The sequence below is a fragment of the Antechinus flavipes genome, chromosome 1 (assembly GCF_016432865.1).
Source record: "Antechinus flavipes isolate AdamAnt ecotype Samford, QLD, Australia chromosome 1, AdamAnt_v2, whole genome shotgun sequence".
Lineage (NCBI taxonomy): Eukaryota > Metazoa > Chordata > Mammalia > Dasyuromorphia > Dasyuridae > Antechinus > Antechinus flavipes.
In genome coordinates, this window is record NC_067398.1 from 610,910,839 (window position 1) to 610,930,942 (window position 20,104).

The following is a 20,104-nucleotide window of genomic DNA, read 5'->3' on the forward strand; positions in this document are numbered from 1 at the left end:
TGTATATAGTAGAAGTTCATAATTTGATTTAATGATTGGCTGGCCTACACTTCCACTAAAGGAACTTCAGCCATTTAATTTCTCCCTACTATTGAGTTTTCATATTTCAGTCCAATGAAAATTCCTTCCACTTCTTCCTCCATCAGATTGTTTTCATTTATCCCACTCTGCCTTCACAGCCAGACTATTGGATCATGTCCTTATCTCAAAGAGTAGGAAATGACTACAGGGGATAAGGGTTTACTGTGTGTATAGGCTATTCACTGAGATCTTAAACTGTTAAGTTTATTAGCTGCATTTTGATAAGATAAGTAAATTAACAATGTGCTATAAATACTTTTCTAGTTAGCTTTGGATCATTCCAGGGGGCAACATGTGTAGGTATTTGTACTCTCCAGTCTTTTCAAATTAATGGGAATTCTGTTATTTAGTGTTCAAAAAATTCTAAAAATGAAAATTTGGGGTAAAAGCATGTTTTATGGTACAAAAAGTGGTGAGTAGTGAGGAAGACTTAGAATATAATCTGACCAGAGATGATTGTCACCCTCTTACTCTTCCTAAGTGTATTCATTTCACCCAACCTCTCCAAAAAGCAATCATTTCAAAGTTTTATCTTTCTTGCTCTCTTCCCCACAATGCTTTATGACCTTTGTTGGATTTTTTGGTCCATTTTTCTTAGAATCATAAAATCATTGATTTAAAGGCTAAAGAAAAAATTTAGGTCATAGGATCATAGATTTATAATTGGGAGTATCCTCAAAGGTCATCTAATTTAAGCCCCATATTTTACTAATGAAGAACTGCTGCCTAAGAAATTTAAATGACTTTCCTGAGGTCATACATTAAGTGGCAAAGTCAAGATTTGAATCTAGCCTCCTCTGATTCCAAATGTAGCCCTTTATCCACTTAACATTGCCTTCTGAAGAAAAATCCTAAAGCACCTGGTAGTTTCAGATGATGTCCCTTTCCAATGATAATCTACAGTATCTGTTACATAGTAGGGGCTAAATAAATACTTGTTGACTTGACTTCTCTTAATCTAATTGAATCCTGCTTAGCTTCCAAAAATAAGTAGATTCAGGATATAGACAGTTTCAGTCTACAAAGAAAATTAGTGGCAGAGCTGGAGTAGAAAAAACCAGATTATGGAACCATATATTGTAATATCTCAGGGGCAATCTAGCACACCTCCTTATTCCCTTCAATATTACAGATGAAGTAAGTGAGGCCCACAGATATTAAATGACTTTCTCAAAATTAAACAGGTGTTATTTTAATTCAGTACCACTGATTCTATAGCCAATTGCCCCCAAAGCCTATTATTCCCATTGCCCAGCAAGGGCATGGTCCCACTTCTACTAGGATAATGGAAAGGGAAAGTTGAAGTAGGAAAAGGAAAGAGGAGAGGCCTTTGGATTGCCTCTGAATTGTTCCCTTCCACTTGTAACCACCAAGACAAATAACAGAGAGTGGAAGGGTGGGAACACATACCATGGAGATTAAAAAAAAAATGGTGCTATGGGTCCAGTGGTGACTTATGAAAAAGGTTTTGGCATGAATTGCTATTTTTGTTCAGGAAGAAATGAGGTCAACCTCTTAAAAAAAAAAAAAAAGGTTCAGAATGCCATAGCCCTTATTAACCAATGTGGTCACGTCTCTGGTTTACCCCATCATACTAAGCCTGTTTTACAGAGTCAGTAAATTCATCCACTGGCAAAGGACCACCAACCTAACAAGTGGTTTGCAACTTGCTCAATAAATGGACCAACTTCTCCATTTCAAAAAAATAAAAAATAAAAATAGAATGCAAGACATCATTGTTAATGGAGTCATTGCAAATTCAATATGAACTCTGTTCTCAGGATATCTCAAGGGTGAGTATCTTTGTTATAAACAAATATCTTCAACTGGGGGTAATGTATGAAAGAGTAAGTGAAGCCAAGGATAAATATAACCCAGTATTCTTCAACTAAATTTATCCTTCCCTTACCTATGGCCCTAATTATAGCCTGTCTAGGGGTCCAGTCTGAGGGGTTTGAGAAGTTAAAGTTAGCAGTGGGCTGGGAGTCATTTCTATAAACAAAGGGCAGAAGCAGAATGAGCCCCCTTTAGAATGTTGCTAGATAGAAATAGAAATGACATACCCTTTGTATTGTAGAACATGACCCCTGTGAAAGCAGCCCTGGGGGATATATTTTGGTATATGGTTTGTCCTGTGCAATATTTGAAACAATTTTTAACATGTTATATTATAATGGGAATCCACACTTTTAAAAATTATATCTCATTAGAGCACTAGCTCTGGAGTCAGAGAACTGAAGTTTAAACCCAGTCTTTTATTATCTATGTAATTTTGGATAAGTCATTTAATCTCTCTGGGTCTCAGTTTACTTATCTAGAAAATGAGGTCAGACTATTTGGTCTCTAAAAATGCTTCCAGTTCTGAATCTATGTTCAAAATAAAACTCAGTCCTTAAGTCCTATCCCTTCTACAACTCCTTCCCTGACCATTCACACCCACAGTCAAATTGAATCTTTGTCTCTATCTTTTTCTCTCTTTTTCTCTGTCTCTCTCTTTTCTGGTTTCTCTGTCTCTGTCTTAGTGTTTCTCTGTCTCTCCCTATCTCTCTGCCTCTGTCTTTCTGTGTCTCTGTGTGTATCTCTCTGCCTCCCTCCCTCTCTCTCTCTCTCTCTCTCTCTCTCTCTCTCTCTCTCTCTCTCTCTCTCTCTCTCTCTCCATTAACTTCCTGTATTTAGAAAGACATAGCAAGATCATGTTATCTAATAGTTATAGACCATTTCACTAGGTAGATGTATTACAAAATAGAAACTAGAAAGTCTAAATAGTTGCTAAAATACTGTTGTAAATATATTTCTCAGCAGATGGACTTCCTGCCAGAATGCATTGAGACTTAAGGAAGACAATTAGAAAATACATTCATCAAAGGGATGTTATCTTTGGCGGGCATCAAGAAATCTAGGATAATAATCTACTACCCCCATGGGAACCCACAACCTGAATGCTTCAACCAATTTTTGATGAACATGTTAAAGATGCTGAGATCACAATAAGAATCTTATTGAATACAGCATGTAGCTTTTTTGTACATTCAGACAATTCTTTTGGGATGATGCCATTGGTTTTACATCCTACATGCTGATGTTTGAACAAAAGCCACATCTACCTAATAAATCATGTTTGGAAGTCCCCGAAGATGCAGCAATTGCATATTCTAATAACTAGTGTATCTCTGGGTTGAAAGAGAACCCAAAAGAAGTTGACCACCTAACTATATCTTCAATGCCGAAGAAAGCTGAAACAAAGAAAGAAATGATATGACTGTCTTCACTATTCAGACATTCAACAAAGTAGCAATCCTTTTGAACAATCTTAGCGTTCACGAGATTCATAAATTAACAGATTATAACATACCTAATTGTGGACAGCCTGAGCATCTTCACTGCTTACAAAATAGCCTCTGAGACCTATAAAGGTCCCCTAAGGACACCTCATCACAATCACTTACTTATACCCATTGGTAATAGACAAGTAATAACTGATAATAATTCAACATAGTGAATTATAAACAAAAGAGATTACTGGTGAGTGATGTAATCATCCCATTCAGCAATGATAGGAATTTAAAATTAAGAATGGTTCTATAATCTGATAAATTCAAATGATAGGAATGTGCTGAATCTTCTTCTGTCTAGGACCACAGCCATAGAGACTTTTAAGTTACAGACACATTCCTCAAAATAGAGTAATCCTGCTAAGCAGATTGAGTACTTTATATAGGGTCAGATTTAGGTAGACAAGACTGATGAGTATGATTATCCCATATTATTGATATGCATACGCATAAAAGAAGATAGGTATGGAGGTCACAGAAGTACTATCTAATCCATGACCAGACTAATGTATAATGTCCTTCATGGAATGGGAAATATTTGTTCATGTGGACTGATGATAATTCTGATGTTTGTTTGTGTACTATGTCTTGAATGTGATTACACATATTAATAGATGCATAAATTTCTGAAGAATATTTCTACTTTATTATCCTTTGCATGTTATTCTTATTACTATGTATTGTTATCATGCCTGTTTTGTAACATCATTTGTTAAACTTGCTTAGTTCATTGTTAATTATTTATAGTTTTGTCATTTGCCCCATTTTGTTATTCAGTGGGCTTAATATTATTTTAACTTGCTTTTGTTTTTGGATATGTATGTACTATTGGGAATTTTGCACAATTCTGGAAGTAATTTATCAAATGATGCTCCCTGTATGGTGCTATGTCTACTGTATCTATGTCTAATCACAGAGTTGGTAGAGATAGAGGAAGCCATTTGTGCTAAGATATCAGAAACCATCTGATCCAATTATTGCTATTTATGTGCTGTTCTTGATAACCTAAAGGGACTTTTCTCAGATATTGGTTTAATTCCCTGTTCTATTATAGAGTGATGTATATTTGATCTTAATTTATATAATTATGGATGCCATCTACTGAAGCTGATTTTTCAAGAGACTGAAAATTTTCAAACCCTGGGGGAAAATGTAATGCTTCCTCGCCAAGAAGTGGTTGATATCCACTTATAAATATAACTAAATATCCAATATTTAGTTGATCACTAAAATTTTGAGGTTTTGCTCACCTCCCAATGAAAAGGCTTGGGGATGGAATGGAAAAGGTAGGAAAAAAACACCTAAAGGAAGAAAGAGGAAGCCTTCCCTCAGAAGTCTATTAGTATTTTGTAACTCAAATCCAAAAGGGAAAACTATGAGCTAAAGGGGCAATCAGCAAGACATAGATTACTTTATATTGGGATAACTCAGTTGAAAAAGAAAAAAAAAAGGGAGAGATTTTGTAACAAATATGGAGATAATTTATGGTCTTTATTGACCTTCCCCTTTGTCTATTTCAGCCAAGCATGACTTGTGCCTAAATTTGAGATAATTCATTCACTCTACTAAAATACAAATTCACTGACTTAATCTGACATCTCACAAACTTCTATGATTGATCTAGATGTGCATTTTTTTACGTTCATTGATTTACAGTGTGAAAATTCAAGGGCAGGAGCAACTCTAGGGCCAACATGGAGAAAGAAGTGATTTTTTCGTAGTACAATGCTGGGATCCCCAATTCCATTACTATCCTCTCTTGCCACCTATTGTTAGATAATCTTTTCCTCTAACAAAAGCATAATCATGAGCCATTCATATGTTTTTGTAAATAAACCCTAAAAAGCAAAATTAATATGAATTTGGGCTTTTTGGTCTTCCCCATCAGGCTGTCCGGTTTTTTGTTTGTTTGTTTGTTTGTTTTTGGTTATTGTTTGGTTGTATAATTGAGCTAAGGTGTCTAATTCATTAATGGTAGTAAAGTCCTGGACTTTGTTTAATCTTTAGAGATCCTCTAGTTTAGTAAATTGCTTTCTGGGCAGTTTATATTTAAATTATTCCATGAAGACAACTTTGGATGTTTGTATGGAAGAAACATTAACCATGTGGGTTGCACCCAATAAGGACAAGGCTCAAGAACTAGAAGCAAGTTATATATGTATATGACCATTTAGAGAATCCTCTAATTTATAACTCAATTCAAGAGTAAAATCAAAGCCATGTAAAGCATTAAAAAACTGAATGTGTGATTTATTATATTTAAGATTGGTCTATAAGGCTTAAATATGTCTGTCATTATTAACAGTAAATGAATGTAACTTTACAAGTTCAGTATTTCGATACAGTACAGAACTATAAATGCGGCAACTGTGTACTAGAGAATTAATATTTCCTCGATGCAAATATCAATCTGCAGGACCATTCAGAAGCTTCCACTAAAAACTCAAACTGCAGTATCACAAACTCTACTCAAAACGTAAGTCTATCTAAATTAAGTATTAGAGAAAAACAGTGGTGACAACTTGGGCTTAATATGTCAGATTTGGTACAGGATCAAAATAACTAATATTTTTAATGTCCTGGTTTCAAATTAATAAATACAAACAATATAAAAATATACACCAGTTGATAAAGGGCTACACTGAGAAAGATGAAGAAAGTTAAATCTCGCTTTCAAATGTATGCAGATATGTCTTTAGAGACAAGATTTCAGGGTAGCTCCGGCTGGTCTTTCGGAAGAAATCCAGACTGGTGAGCTGCTCAATGTCTCTCACTCGAGCAGTATGCATCTTCAAAAGATCTTCAACCCACCGGGATTCATCTTCTGAGCTCTATAAAAGAAATGCAACTTTGTTTGAGCCACGTTCTGAATTCTAAATTTTCCAAAGCAAATATTCCTTTATGGTTCTCCACAAATGACCTCCACACGCTTCTAGGCTCACAACCAACAAATTTCCTCCATCTCTCTTGTAGCATGCACACACACACACACACACACACACACACACACACACACGCACACACGCACACACATACACACACATACATATTCCCTCTTTCTACCACAGTCCTGTCAAAAATGCCCCACAAATACCTACCCTCAACTGTAAACATTTTCAACAGCAATTAGTTGTACCATATAAATGAGACATGTGGTGTGTGTGGGTATACAACTTAATGAATGCTCAGGACATAAATCAAAATTAGAAAACCCAAATGTCCCTAAAGTATCCCACATTTTTCATCCTTAGGCACTGTCAGATTAGAATAGTTCAGCACATACATAAGTAATCTGAAAAGTTCTTCTATTTCATAGAGAGAATTAAGAAGGACACTTGACCAACACATGGAAAATCAGATATATATTGCATATCTTTCAGAAGAATTGATTAAGCATCATCCTTTTCATAAGAAAATGAAAAGAATGAACTAATATGTATATTAATTCTTCTTAAGAATCACAAGGTTGCAAGAGACAGAGGAAGCCATTTGTTCTAGGATATCAGAAACCATCTGATCCAATATATATTTTAACAAGCACTCTTTCTAAAATGTACCCAAGAAATAGTCACTTGACCCATGAATGAAGACCTCTGATGAGGGACAATTCATCTTAATTGCATCTTAAGAATTGCATCATAAGACATCACATTCCAATTTTTTCATAAACTTATTGGTAGGAAGTTTTCTCCACATAAAAATCTGATTCTTTGGTCCTTTTATCCATTGCTCCAAACCTAGAACTACCTTCTGCAGTAGAACAAATCTAGTCCACCTTGCAAGTGAGAGTTCTTCAACTATTTATTATGTCCCTTCCCATCTTCTCTCATCTGGGTTAAGCATCTCCCAAACCTTGGAACTGGCCTACTTGGGTATGATCTTAAGGCCCTTGACTGTCATAATTGTTTTCTTCTGGACACCAATAGCTTAACAATGTTCTTCCTAAAGTATGTCACCCAGAACTGAATGCAATACTCTTAGTGTGCCAACAGGTCTATCATTTCCCTAGTCTTAATACTATACCTCTATCAATGTGGTCTGAGTCCATGTTGCGTTGGTTTACTTTGGACTCCTATCAAGTCCCTAATACATCAATTCCTAGTTCTTTTTCAGATAAACTATTATACAGCAACACTTTTCCCTCATACTCATACGATGATTTTTCTGGACTTAGTATAAGAATTTGCATTTGTCACTATTAAATTTTACCAGATTTGTTACCAGTGTTCTACTTTGTCAAGGTCTCTTAAATTCTGACCCTTTCATCTGGTACATTTGCTGTTCTTTTCAGTTTTGGCTCATTTGCAAATAGGATTTGTACTATCTCTGCCTTCATTCTGAATTGATAAAATTGTTAAACAGTACAATGCAAACACAGAACTGCAGGGTACTCCTCTGGGCATTTTCTTTTGGGTTGATCTTAAACTTATGACTAAGGATTTGATTTCTAAAAACTGAGTACTAACTGGAAATTGAGTAGATGTCCATTGGTTGGAGAATGGCTGAATAAGTTATGATATATGAAAACTATGGGATATTGTTTTTCTGTAAGAAGCGATCAGCAGGATGATTTCAAAAAAGCCTGGAGAGACTTGCATGAACTGATGCTAAGTGAAATGAGTAGAATCAAGGGAAAACTGTACAGAGCAACAACAAGATTATATGATGATCAATTGTGATAGATGTGGCTTTTTTCAACAATGAGATGATTCGGGTCAATTCTAATAGACTTGTGATGGAGAGAGCCATCAGCATCCAGAAAGAGGACTATGGAGAATGAATGTGGATCACAACACAATATTTTCACCTTTTTTGTTATTATCATTTGCTTGCTTTTTTTTCTCATTCTTCCCCTTTTTGATCTGATTTTTCTTGTGCAGCATAATTATGGAAATACGTATAGAATAATTGTACATATATAACATATATTGGATTAATTGCTGTCTAGGAAAGGGGATGGGAAAGGGCGGAAGAAAAAATTTGAAACACAATGTTTTGCAAGAATGAATGTTGAAAATTATCTATGCATATATTTTTAAAATAAAAAAAACTATCATTAATAAAAAAAAGTAAGCCCTAAATGTCAACATTGGGGTTTAGTAAGTGAAATAGATGAGAAACATGGTCTTTGGGACAAGGAAATGTTTGATTACAAAGAAAATATTTTTACAGCAAAAACTTAAGGATCAAACTACTAAGGTCAACAACTTGTGACATAAAGATGCAAGAAGCCTTCCATTGTTATTCCATTAATACATTGTTGATGGAGTTGTAAAATGATCCAATCATTATGGAAAGCAATTTGAAACTATGCCCAACAGGCTACAAAACTCTGCATATCCTTTGATCCAGCAGTGTCTCTATTGGCTCTGTATCCCAAAGAGATCATGAAAGAAGGAAAAGGACCTTCATGTACAAAAATGTTTTAGCAACTCTTTTTGTAGTGGCAAGAAACTGAAAATTGAATGGATACCCATCTCTTAGGGAATGGCTCAATAAGTTATGGCATATGAATGTAATGGTATATTATTGTTCTATAAGAAATGATCAGCAGGATGATTCAGAAAGAGCTAGAGAGGCTTACATTAACTGATGTTGAGTGACGTGAACAGAACCAAGAATAACAATAACACAATAACAGCAAGATTATATGATAATCACTTGTGATACACTTGGTTCTTCTCAACAATGTGGTAATTCAAGGCATGGGATAGAAAATGGCAATCACATCCAGAGAGAGAACTATGGAGATTGTAGACTGAAGCATAGTATTTTCACCTTTTTGTTTGTTCATTTGTTTTTTTTTTCTTTCTCATATTATTTTTTCCTTTTGATCTGATCTTTCTTGTACAAGACAAATATAAAAATAAGTTTAAAAGAATAGTACAGTTTTAACCTATATCAGATTACATGTTATCTTGGAGAGGAAGGAGATAAGGAAGGGAGGGGGAAAATTTGGAACACGAAGTTTTACAAAAATGAAAGATGGAAAATGTCTTGAATACATTTGGAAAAATAAAATTTACCATTTGAAGTTACCATTAAAAAAAGATTTGAGCTCAAATTTGGCCTCAGACACTTACTAGCTGGGCAAGTCAATTAATCCATTGGAGAAGGAAATAGCAAATCATTCTAATATCTTTGCCCCATACTGGATCACAAAAAAGTCACACTTGACTGAACAAGAAGAAAACTGGAAAGATAGGAAAGGATTATGCAACAAAGGGCTCTGAATGTCAGAGAACTTTATATTTAATTCTGGAAACAAAAGGAGACCACTGAAGTTTATTAAGTAAAGGAAGAAGCATGGTTACACTTGTACTTTATGGAATTCACTTTAGCAATTGAATAGAGAACGTATTGGAGCAGAAAGAGACTTGCTTCAGGGAGATCAAGCCAGAAGGCAATTGCAATAGTTGAAATATGAAGTGATGAGGGCTTGCATTAAGAGAACGGCTGTGTGAGCATAGAGAAGGGGGTTTACATAAGAGATCTTGTGAAGATAGAAACAACATGACTAGGCAACATGGAACATGAAGAAACTAAGTTTGTAAATCTGGAGGGATAGTGTCTTTTACAATAATGGAGAAGGAAGGCTTTGTAGAAAAGATAATGAGTTCTGTTTCAAACATGTCAAATTTAAGATGTCTCTTCTAGTTGTACAATGCCAGTTGGTGATGCAAAATGCAGGATTAAGGCTAGGGCTGGTTTGATAGATCTAAGAATAATCTGCATAGAGATGATAACAGAACCTATGGAAGCTGATAAAAATCACCAAGAAATGAAAGGGAAAAAGAAAAGGGTCAAGGACAGATGCTTGGGAGACACCCAAGATTAGTGCGCATGACCTAGATGAAGATCCAGCAACATAATAACTCTAATAGGTATCAGAAAATATGATTCGAATTAACCTTGTAAATTTTATCTGAAGAAAACACTAAACACTGTTTATATTTAGCTTAAACATAGTATGTGTTTTGTGGCTATCTGCACTGGGGCATGCTCATGGCTTACTACAAATTAAATGGAATCTTTCATAGAACTCTCTTATATCCCATCCCCTTCATACACATACATATACACATATATTCGATTTTCTATAGAGGCAAAAAGGGACTTCTGTTCCTGAATTATTACTGTGGTACAAATCATAAAAGTGTCAAGATTATAATTACCTAAGTGAAAAGGACTAAATTTCTAGATTAATTGCAGAAAATCCTTTAATAGTAACTAAGATTGGTAAGGCTATATCTCATAAGACTGTGAGCTCCTCAACTCACCTAAATCTCTCCCTTGGTGATGCTGAACACTGGAGTTAAATTGTTTTTCTAGCCCATCCTCATATGTTGTAATGATGACTCACACTAACTTTCAAAGATTGACAAAGCCCATTCCTCATAATAATTGCATAAGTGAATAAGGATATATAATATCTGACCCATTTTACAGGTTGAGAAGTATGGTAGAAAGAAGTTAAGAGATTTGTCATCAGTCACATAAGTGGAAATACTAAAGCTTAGACCCCCCATTCTATATTTTCTGGCTCTAAATCAATCTAATATTCTATTCTTTATGTTCTTTGGGAACAAAAAAATGTTATTTGATAATTATTAATTTCTAGTCTCCCCCATTACAACATGAATCCCTTGAGGACACAATCTATTTTTGCTATTCTTTGTATTCTGAGCATTTAGTTTAGGACCTTGGCTTAATAATGTGGGCTAACTGAATGACCTATTATTGTAGCTATTTATTGCTATTATCTTTGGTCACATCCATGATCAAACTAAATTATGGAAGTGCCATAGAAGAATCCCATCCCACCCCTCATTACCACCTCCTTACCAACACTCATCACTTGGCAATTGCTCTATAATCTCTAGTCTTTGATGCCTTGAGCATGCAGCCAGTATGTATAATTAACAGAAATAGAACCTTGTTCTAATTACAAAGTGAGTACATAAATTACATTTCATCATCATTGTTGTAATTATCATTACTCTTCTGTTGATTATTTCCTATTTATCTGGTAGACAGTTTGTACATAGTTGTTTACATGTCTCTTCCATTAGATTTTGAACTCCTTTAGAACAGAGACTATCTGTTGTTCTTCATTGTATACCTAGAGCTTAGCACAGTGCCTGGCACATAGTAGGTGTTTGATAAATGCTTATTGAATGCTTCTCTATGACCAAAGAGTTCAAATATTAAAAGGCAGGAAGAATCAGGAAGTTGATTTTTAAGAAAACCTCTCAATATGAGTAAGTATATAATGAGCCCCTGTTTAGGTTTATTTAATTCATAATTTATTATTAATAATTCATCATTGCTGGCAGGCAAGGTGAATTTTCTTTGCACCACCACGCCCCATCTGCTTCTTCCTTGACCTCAACTTGAAGGATTGTGCTTATTTGCATGGTTCCCATTTAAAGTAGATTCTCAGAGGCTTATGGAGAACTTGACCCCCATTCCACTGATGGAGTAGATATTTGGTCAGAAACAGTCAAGGAAAGACATGAATTCTCTCCTGTACCAGCTGCTTCACAATTACTGGGGTTTGGCACAAGTTTTGTTATCAGAAGAGATTCGGATGTCCCAAAATGAACAATCAGCATTATGACTAATTAGAAAATAGAAAACAGTAACATTCTCTCTGTCTCTCCTCCTTCCCTCGCTCCCTTCCCCCTCTTTCTGTCTCTCTCACTCTCTTCCCCTTCACTTTTTCTCTCTCTCTCTCCCCCTTCACTCTTTCTCTCTCTCCCCCTCTCCTTCTCTTCTCTTCTCCTCTCCCTCCTTCTTCTCTCCTTTCCTTTACTCTCCTCCCCTCTTTTTTCCTCTCCTACTCTCCTCTCTCATAATGGGAAAGAAGAACTCTAAAAGAATCCTGGATTATTACAGAAGAAAGCCCACAAAAGCTTCTTAAAAGATGGCTTAAAAGAGACAAAGTCCTACATGTTCCAGGGCTTAAAACTTCAAATGTTCACACTTTTTTTTTCCTCAGTGGCTTTATTGAACTCTGAACTGAAGCCTGGGAACTTGAATTTCTCGGAAAGATTCAGCCCACACAAACCTGGATTAGGAATGAGGGCTCACTGGTGCCAGTGCTAAATATGTAGTATGAGGGTGTTGATTCAGGAAACTGGCACTGAGTAGTGCCAGGCCAAAAAGCATAAATATGCAGAATATTTTTGCAGTCCGGGGAAATTAAGGGCTCTCTTCTCCCCCTACTATCTTCCATGTAGAGTACTGAGGTTCATGGGGAAGGACAAATCTAAATATAGTTCTCCCAAGAAGATTACATCTGATGCTCAGGGAATCATGCCATTTTCAAAAAAGAATCTCAAACTAAGTGAGATTTTCCTTAGAATAGACATGCCCATAGAATAGACCCCCTCATTGGGGTGGGGAGAGGGTCCTCAATCCAATTCTTAGAGTTTCATTTTCATTGAGTTTAATTTTTGTAAATGCAAACATTTGAATGGGTAGCCACAAGGTAAAAAGGCATTTCCTTTCTCATAAGACTGTCATTTGTGCACAGCAGTTCAGGACAAATCCAATTCATTTTCTCAAGCTGTTTTTCTGGTTTCATTTTTTTCTCTCTCTTTATGAGAGCTGAGATGTCAGGTCAGCTTCATTTCAATGGTTTTCCTTTGGGTTCTCATACTGTAATTTTTGGGTTCAGAATAGCAATTCAACTAGTACTGGAAACCTCACAAATGAAAACTAACCTTCTATGCTGATTAGGGCTATGAGCTCATGAAAGTGTTTACTGAGCCTGATCCTTGGATGTACAATGCAAAACTTGGGAAACTCAAATATATAGCTTCGTTTATTAAGGGAGAAGTTTGTTTAAACACAGTTCTTGAATAATTCATTTGGGGAGTACAAATGGAAGCACAATCCAAGCTTTTTATGTTGTGGACATTTGCTATAATTCAACCATTCTTTCCTAATGTTTAGAGAGGCAATTTGTCACAATAAGTAGAATGCTGGACTTGGAGTCAAGAAGGCTGAGATCCTACATTGGGTAACACTGATAAGATTGTATGCATTATGACTTAATTTCTCTGAGACTTAATTATCTCATCTGCAGAGTAGAGATAATAATAAGTCTCTCTTAAAAACTTTAGCATTGATTGTATGACATGGGGAACACTGGCACAAGACTTCATACATGGCGTGCCCTCATCAGAGAAGGTGCACTAGGAGCAAAACAGAAATGAATTAACTCAGGAGAAACACGAGATGTGCAAAGTTAGAGAATCCACCCCAAATAGGGTCATAATAGAGACTATTTGTGACTGACCTGTGGCAGAACATTCTGAGTTCATATCGGTCTGATCAGCCACAGTCAGATATAATAATTTGACTTTAACATAGTGATGTTATTTTGATCCTCTTTGATAACAAAGGACAACAAACAACCAATTCAGAGGGCTGAAATTGTAGTTATTTGTTAAGAGATTGCATTGTGTGATGTAAGATCAAATGGGATAAAGTATATTAAATGATCCACAAACTACAAAGCAGTATAGAAATGACGCTTCTCACTATTACCACCACTACCACCATCACCATGAAAATCATTACCATCATTCTGAGAGACAATTCCTAAAAGATTGGATTTATGAGTCAAAATCAAAAAGATATAGATATCAAATTTTTAAAAAGATACCAAAAGATATAGATTGAAGTCCTATATTGCCACTTGCTAGATATATGATATTGGGACAATTAGTCAATAACCACTTATTAAGTGTTTTCCATGAGCCAGACACTGGGCTAAGTATTGGGTATAAAAAAGGTAAGGAGAGGCCAAAACAATTTCAACCCTGGAAGAGTTCTTAATCTAATGGAAGAGACATATATGTAGCAAGATCTGCACATAATAGATGAAATACAGTTTCTCAACCTCTCAGAGCCTTCATTTTCTCTCCTGTACAATGCAAGTAATATTCAGAGTTGATTCAATGAGGTAACTTAGGCAAAAAAAATCTGAAAATGATTAAAAGCTCTATAAAACCTAAAGAATCTTTCCTGGATGACAAGTTGCCTTTTGCAGAGTTATGAAGTGGTATTTATGTTAGTCAGAGATCCACACCTACTGCCTCAACATCCTTTTGTACTCACATTGCAGCTCTCCTCATTGTCAGGCCGGTGAGGAAGGATGAAAGAGAATACTGACAGGGGACCATCACACTTGTCAGCAGGTTGAGTGAAATCAAGGCAGCTTGTAATGATGCTGTAGTAATGAGTAGGAATTGGAATGGAGCTTCCTTCAACATGCCTGGTAGAAGAAAAAAAAAATTTAATGACTTGTAATCTTCCTTCTTTAACAACAACCAAGGCATTAAGATTGACTCCCATACATGGCAAAATCATTTCTCATTTGCTGACAAGAGGGCTGATTAAAATATACTCATCCAGTTGTCCCACAAGTCTAGGGCTCTGTTCCTCCTCATTTCTGCCTCCTAGATTCAAATTTCAGCTAACAGTCCTACTTTTTACAAAAAGCTTTTCTCAATTCTACTTAATGCTAATACCTTGCCTCTGTTTATTATGGCCAATTTGTACCCTCTATAATTTGTTTGTACATATTGCTTGTGTGTGATATCCCCATTAGACTGTTAATTCCTTTAGAAAAAGGACAGTCATTTGCCTTTCTTTCTATCTCCAGCACTTGGTACCATGTCTGCATATTGTAGGTATTTAATGAATGTTAGTTGTCTAACTTACTGATTTAAGACTCTCCACCAGCTTGCACTAACCTCTCTCTCTTGCCTTACTTCTCATAACCCATCCCCTCCTATCCCCTACTCTACATTCCAGGCAAACTAAACAACTCACTTTTCTCCAAATTCACTGTTCCATTTCCTTACTCTGAACACTTGTCTAAGTTGTGTCCCATGATTAGAACACATTAGAAGGGTCCTCATCTCCACCTCTCAGAATCTTGATCAGCTTTGAAGATTCAACTCAGGAATCATCTCTTTGGTCTTCCAACTATTATTCATTCTCTCTCCTCAAATTACCTTCTACATAATTCCCTGTACTCATATCAAATTCCCCCAATATTGCCTTCCTCGAGAGTCAAGTTTTGTTATTGTCTAGTCCTTTAAAAATGTTTGATCAATTAAATTATCCAGAGAATGGAAGAGAGGACGGATAGGAGGTATGTTAGAGAGGGAAGGGAAGAACAAATCCCTTAGGTTGATGCTACCTAAAATCTATGGTAATTAGGGAGGGAAGGGAAGGTGATGAGCATTTATATAGCTTTCAAAATGGGTCAATCATTGTGCTAAGTACTTTACAAATATTTTCATTTGATAGCTCTATGAGGTAGGTGTTTTTATTAATTAGTTAGCTTACTCATTTGCATGATTTCCCTTATAGTCTACTGTGTATTTACTGACCTACTGGAGAAAACATATGTTCACCCCCTTCCTTTCAAAAGAAATGGACAAACACATTGCATTGGCAGAACCTGTGATACATGGATTCAGATGTTCTCTTTGAAAGTTCTAAAACAATCCAAATGTCCTCAAAGTGGATCTAGTTGATTTTTGCTATAATAGTGCTATAATAGTTAAATATAGCTTCTTAGGACCTGGGTTACTACTGGCTTCTGGTTTGAGCAATTAATTGACTTTCAACTCAAGAATTGAAGGACACCATGTGGTTTTCTGTGGAAAGAACACAGACTCTGGAATCAAGAGGATGTGCATTCAACTCCTTCCTCCACCACCTATGAGAATTTGGACAAGTCTCAATCTCCATGAACCTCAGTTTTCTCAACTATTACATAAGAAAATTGGAATAAATAGCTTCTGAAGTTCCTTTCTGCTCTACACCTGAGCATCCTATTATAAAAGGGGGTCCAATCCGCAGTAGGATCCCCTGCAAAGAGTAGGACTTGGACCAAGCCCATACTTCAGTGGAGTTTACTAGAGCACAGTGTCTATCATATAGTAGATTCTTTTTTTTTTTTTTTAATTTTTTATTTTTTTTATTTTTTAAATTTTTTATTTAATAATTACATTATATTGACACTCGTTTCTGTTCCGATTTTTTTCCCCCTCCCTCCCTCCACCCCCTCCCCTAGATGGCAAGCAGTCCTTTATATGTTGGATATGTTGCAGTATATCCTAGATACAATATATGTTTGCAGAACCGAACAGTTCTCTTGTTGCGTAGGGAGAATTGGATTCAGAAGGTATAAATAATCCGGGAAGAAAAACAAAAATGCAGATAGTTTACATTCGTTTCCCAGTGTTCTTTCTTTGGGTGTAGCTGCTTTTGTCCGTCATTTATCAATTGAAACTCAGGTCTCTTTGTCAAAGAAATCCACTTCCATCAAAATATGTCCTCATACAATATCGTTGTCGTAGTGTATAATGATCTCCTGGTTCTGCTCATTTCACTTAGCATCAGTTCATGTAAGTCTCGCCAGTCCTCTCTGTATTCATCCTGCTGGTCATTTCTTACAGAACAATAATATTCCATAACATTCATATACCACAATTTACCCAGCCATTCTCCAATTGATGGGCATCCATTCATTTTCCAGTTTCTAGCCACTACAAACAGGGCTGCTACAAACATTTTGGCACATACAGGTCCCTTTCCCTTCTTTGGTATTTCTTTGGGATATAAGCCCAATAGAAACACTGCTGGATCAAAGGGTATGCACAATTTGATAATTTTTTGGGCATAATTCCAGATTGCTCTCCAGAATGGTTGGATTCGTTCACAACTCCACCAACAATGCATTAGTGTCCCAGTTTTCCCGCATCCCCTCCAACATTCATCATTATTTTTTCCTGTCATCTTAGCCAATCTGACAGGTGTGTAGTGGTATCTCAGAGTTGTCTTAATTTGCATTTCTCTGATTAATAATGATTTGGAACACTCTTTCATATGAGTGGTAATAGTTTCAATCTCATCCTCTGAAAATTGTCTGTTCATATCCTTTGACCATTTATCAATTGGAGAATGGCTTGATTTCTTATAAATTTGAGTCAGTTCTCTATATATTTTGGAAATGAGGCCTTTATCAGAACCTTTAACTGTGAAAATGTTTTCCCAGTTTGTTGCTTCCCTTCTAATCTTGTTTGCATTAGTTTTATTTGTACAAAAGCTTTTTAATTTGATGTAATCGAAATTTTCTATTCTGTGATCAGTAATGGTCTCTAGTTCATCTTTGGTCACAAATTTCTTTCTCCTCCACAAGTCTGAGAGATAAACTATTCTATGTTCCTCTAATTTATTTATAGTCTCGTTCTTTATGCCTAGGTCATAGACCCATTTTGATCTTATCTTGGTATATGGTGTTAAGTGTGGGTCCATGCCTAATTTCTGCCATACTAATTTCCAATTATCCCAGCAGTTTTTATCAAATAATGAATTCTTTTCCCAGAAGTTAGGGGCTTTGGGTTTGTCAAACACTAGATTGCTATAATTGACTATTCTGTCTTGTGAGCCTAGCCTTTTCCACTGATCCACTAATCTATTTCTTAGCCAATACCAAATGGTTTTGGTGACTGCTGCTTTATAATATAATTTTAGATCAGGTACAGCTAGGCCACCTTCATTTGATTTTTTTTTCATTAATTCTCTTGAGATTCTCGACTTTTTATTGTTCCATATGAATTTTGTTGTTATTTTTTCTAGATCAATAAAATATTTTCTTGGAAGTCTGATTGGTATAGCACTAAATAAATAGATTAGTTTAGGGAGTATTGTCATCTTTATTATGTTCGCTCGGCCGATCCAAGAGCACTTAATATTTTTCCAATTATTTAAGTCTGACTTTATTTGTGTGGAGACTTTTTTATAATTTTGCTCATATAATTCCTGACTTTCCTTTGGTAGATAGATTCCCAAATATTTTATGGTATCAACAGTTATTCTGAATGGAATTTCTCTTTGTATCTCTTGCTGTTGGGTTTTGTTGGTGATGTATAAAAATGCTGAGGATTTATGGGGATTTATTTTGTAGCCAGCTACTTTGCTAAAATTATGAATTATTTCCAATAGCTTTTTGGTAGAATCTCTGGGGTTCTCTAGGTATACCATCATATCATCTGCAAAGAGTGATAGTTTGGTTTCCTCATTGCCTACTCTAATTCCTTTTATATCTTTCTCGACTCTTATTGCCGAGGCTAGTGTTTCTAATACGATATTAAATAATAATGGTGATAGTGGGCAACCTTGCTTCACTCCAGATCTTACTGGGAAAGGTTCCAGTTTTTCCCCATTGCATATGATGCTTACTGATGGTTTTAAATATATGCTCCTGACTATTTTAAGGAAAAGTCCTTTTATTCCTATGCTCTCAAGTGTTTTTATTAGGAATGGATGTTGGATTTTATCAAATGCTTTTTCTGCATCTATTGAGATGATCATGTGGTTTTTGTTTGTTTGGTTATTGATATAGTCAATTATGCTAATAGTTTTCCTAATATTGAACCAGCCCTGCATTCCTGGTATAAATCCTACTTGGTCATAGTGTATTATCCTGGTGACAATTTTCTGTAATCTTTTTGCTAATATTTTATTTAAGATTTTAGCATCAATATTCATTAGGGAGATTGGTCTATAATTTTCTTTCTCTGTTTTCAGCCTACCTGGTTTAGGTATCAGTACCATATAGTAGATTCTTAATAAATATTTATTAAATAATTGTTTGATTAAAATCTCATCTATAAATGTTTTCTTGTAAGAGAAACACTTGCATAAATCAACAACTCCTTATCAGTTATCTTATTATCTTAACTGTGGTCCAGGGATTTAACTAATATAAGGAACTGGGCACTAAATCTATAGTAAAAAGGTTCAGATACTCATATAAAGCCTGGGCACTATGCCTTACCCCATTTTTTCTTTTTTTTTTCTTGCTTCATACTTCCTTACTTGCTACAAAGTAACTAGTATTCTAAACATAATATACTATCATGGTATATAAATCTTTATAAAACTATCTATTCTGCGAGGCATAATGGTGCACATCTATAAATAGTCCTTGCTACTGGAGAGGCTCAGATTGATAGATTGCTTGAGCTGAGGAGTACTAATCTGCATTCAACAGGATAAGTAGATAGGATGTTCATACCAAGTCTGACAGAAATATGGAAGCATACGAGGATAGGCAGAAGCCAGGCTGCCTAAGGAGGGCCAAACCAACCTAGGTCAGCCATAGAGCAGGTTAAAGCTCTGGTGTCAATCAATAAAGGAATCAGGTTCAATGGTTGCTGCATTTGCAATTCAGGTAGGACAAAGATTGTCAATTTCCACAATTTTGCTATTTAAAAAATAGCTAATACAAAAAGGACAGCAATAAGGTCAAAGAAAAGAAAGAAAGAACAGCTTTTCAAATTTCACAAGTCTTTCTTATGAGATAAATGATTGACTTTCAATTAAATAGGCGATCATGAGATTGGGAGCTGAAAGAGATTTTAGAGATCAATTAAACCAGTCCTCTTATCTGACACATGAGGAAACTGAGGCCAGGAGAGTTTGAGTAATTCACCCAAAGTCACACAAGTAGCAAATAGCTGTGTTAGAACTTGTATTTAATGTCCTCTGACTCCAAATCCAGTGTTCTTTCCACAATACTACCTTCTCATTATCTTAATTATAGTTCAGAACCTAATGTTAGTAGAACTTTGGAATCTCAAAGTTAGGAAGGACAT

At 35.6% G+C, this 20,104-nt stretch overlaps 1 protein-coding gene across 3 annotated transcripts in view; it reads right to left on the reverse strand.

Annotated features, from left to right (window-relative positions):
- Window positions 1–5,635: 5,635 nt before the first annotated feature.
- Window positions 5,636–20,104, reverse strand: part of ENPP2 (ectonucleotide pyrophosphatase/phosphodiesterase 2) — a 178,504-nt gene continuing 164,035 nt past the window's right edge. For all 3 annotated transcript variants that reach the window (XM_051971022.1, XM_051971021.1, XM_051971023.1), the window contains 2 exons: window positions 14,544–14,700; window positions 5,636–6,244 (listed from right to left, as the gene is read on the reverse strand). In XM_051971022.1, the coding sequence (XP_051826982.1) occupies window positions 6,074–6,244; window positions 14,544–14,700 (328 nt within the window). In that variant the 3' untranslated portion in view covers window positions 5,636–6,073. The remainder of the gene's footprint in view (window positions 6,245–14,543; window positions 14,701–20,104) is intronic.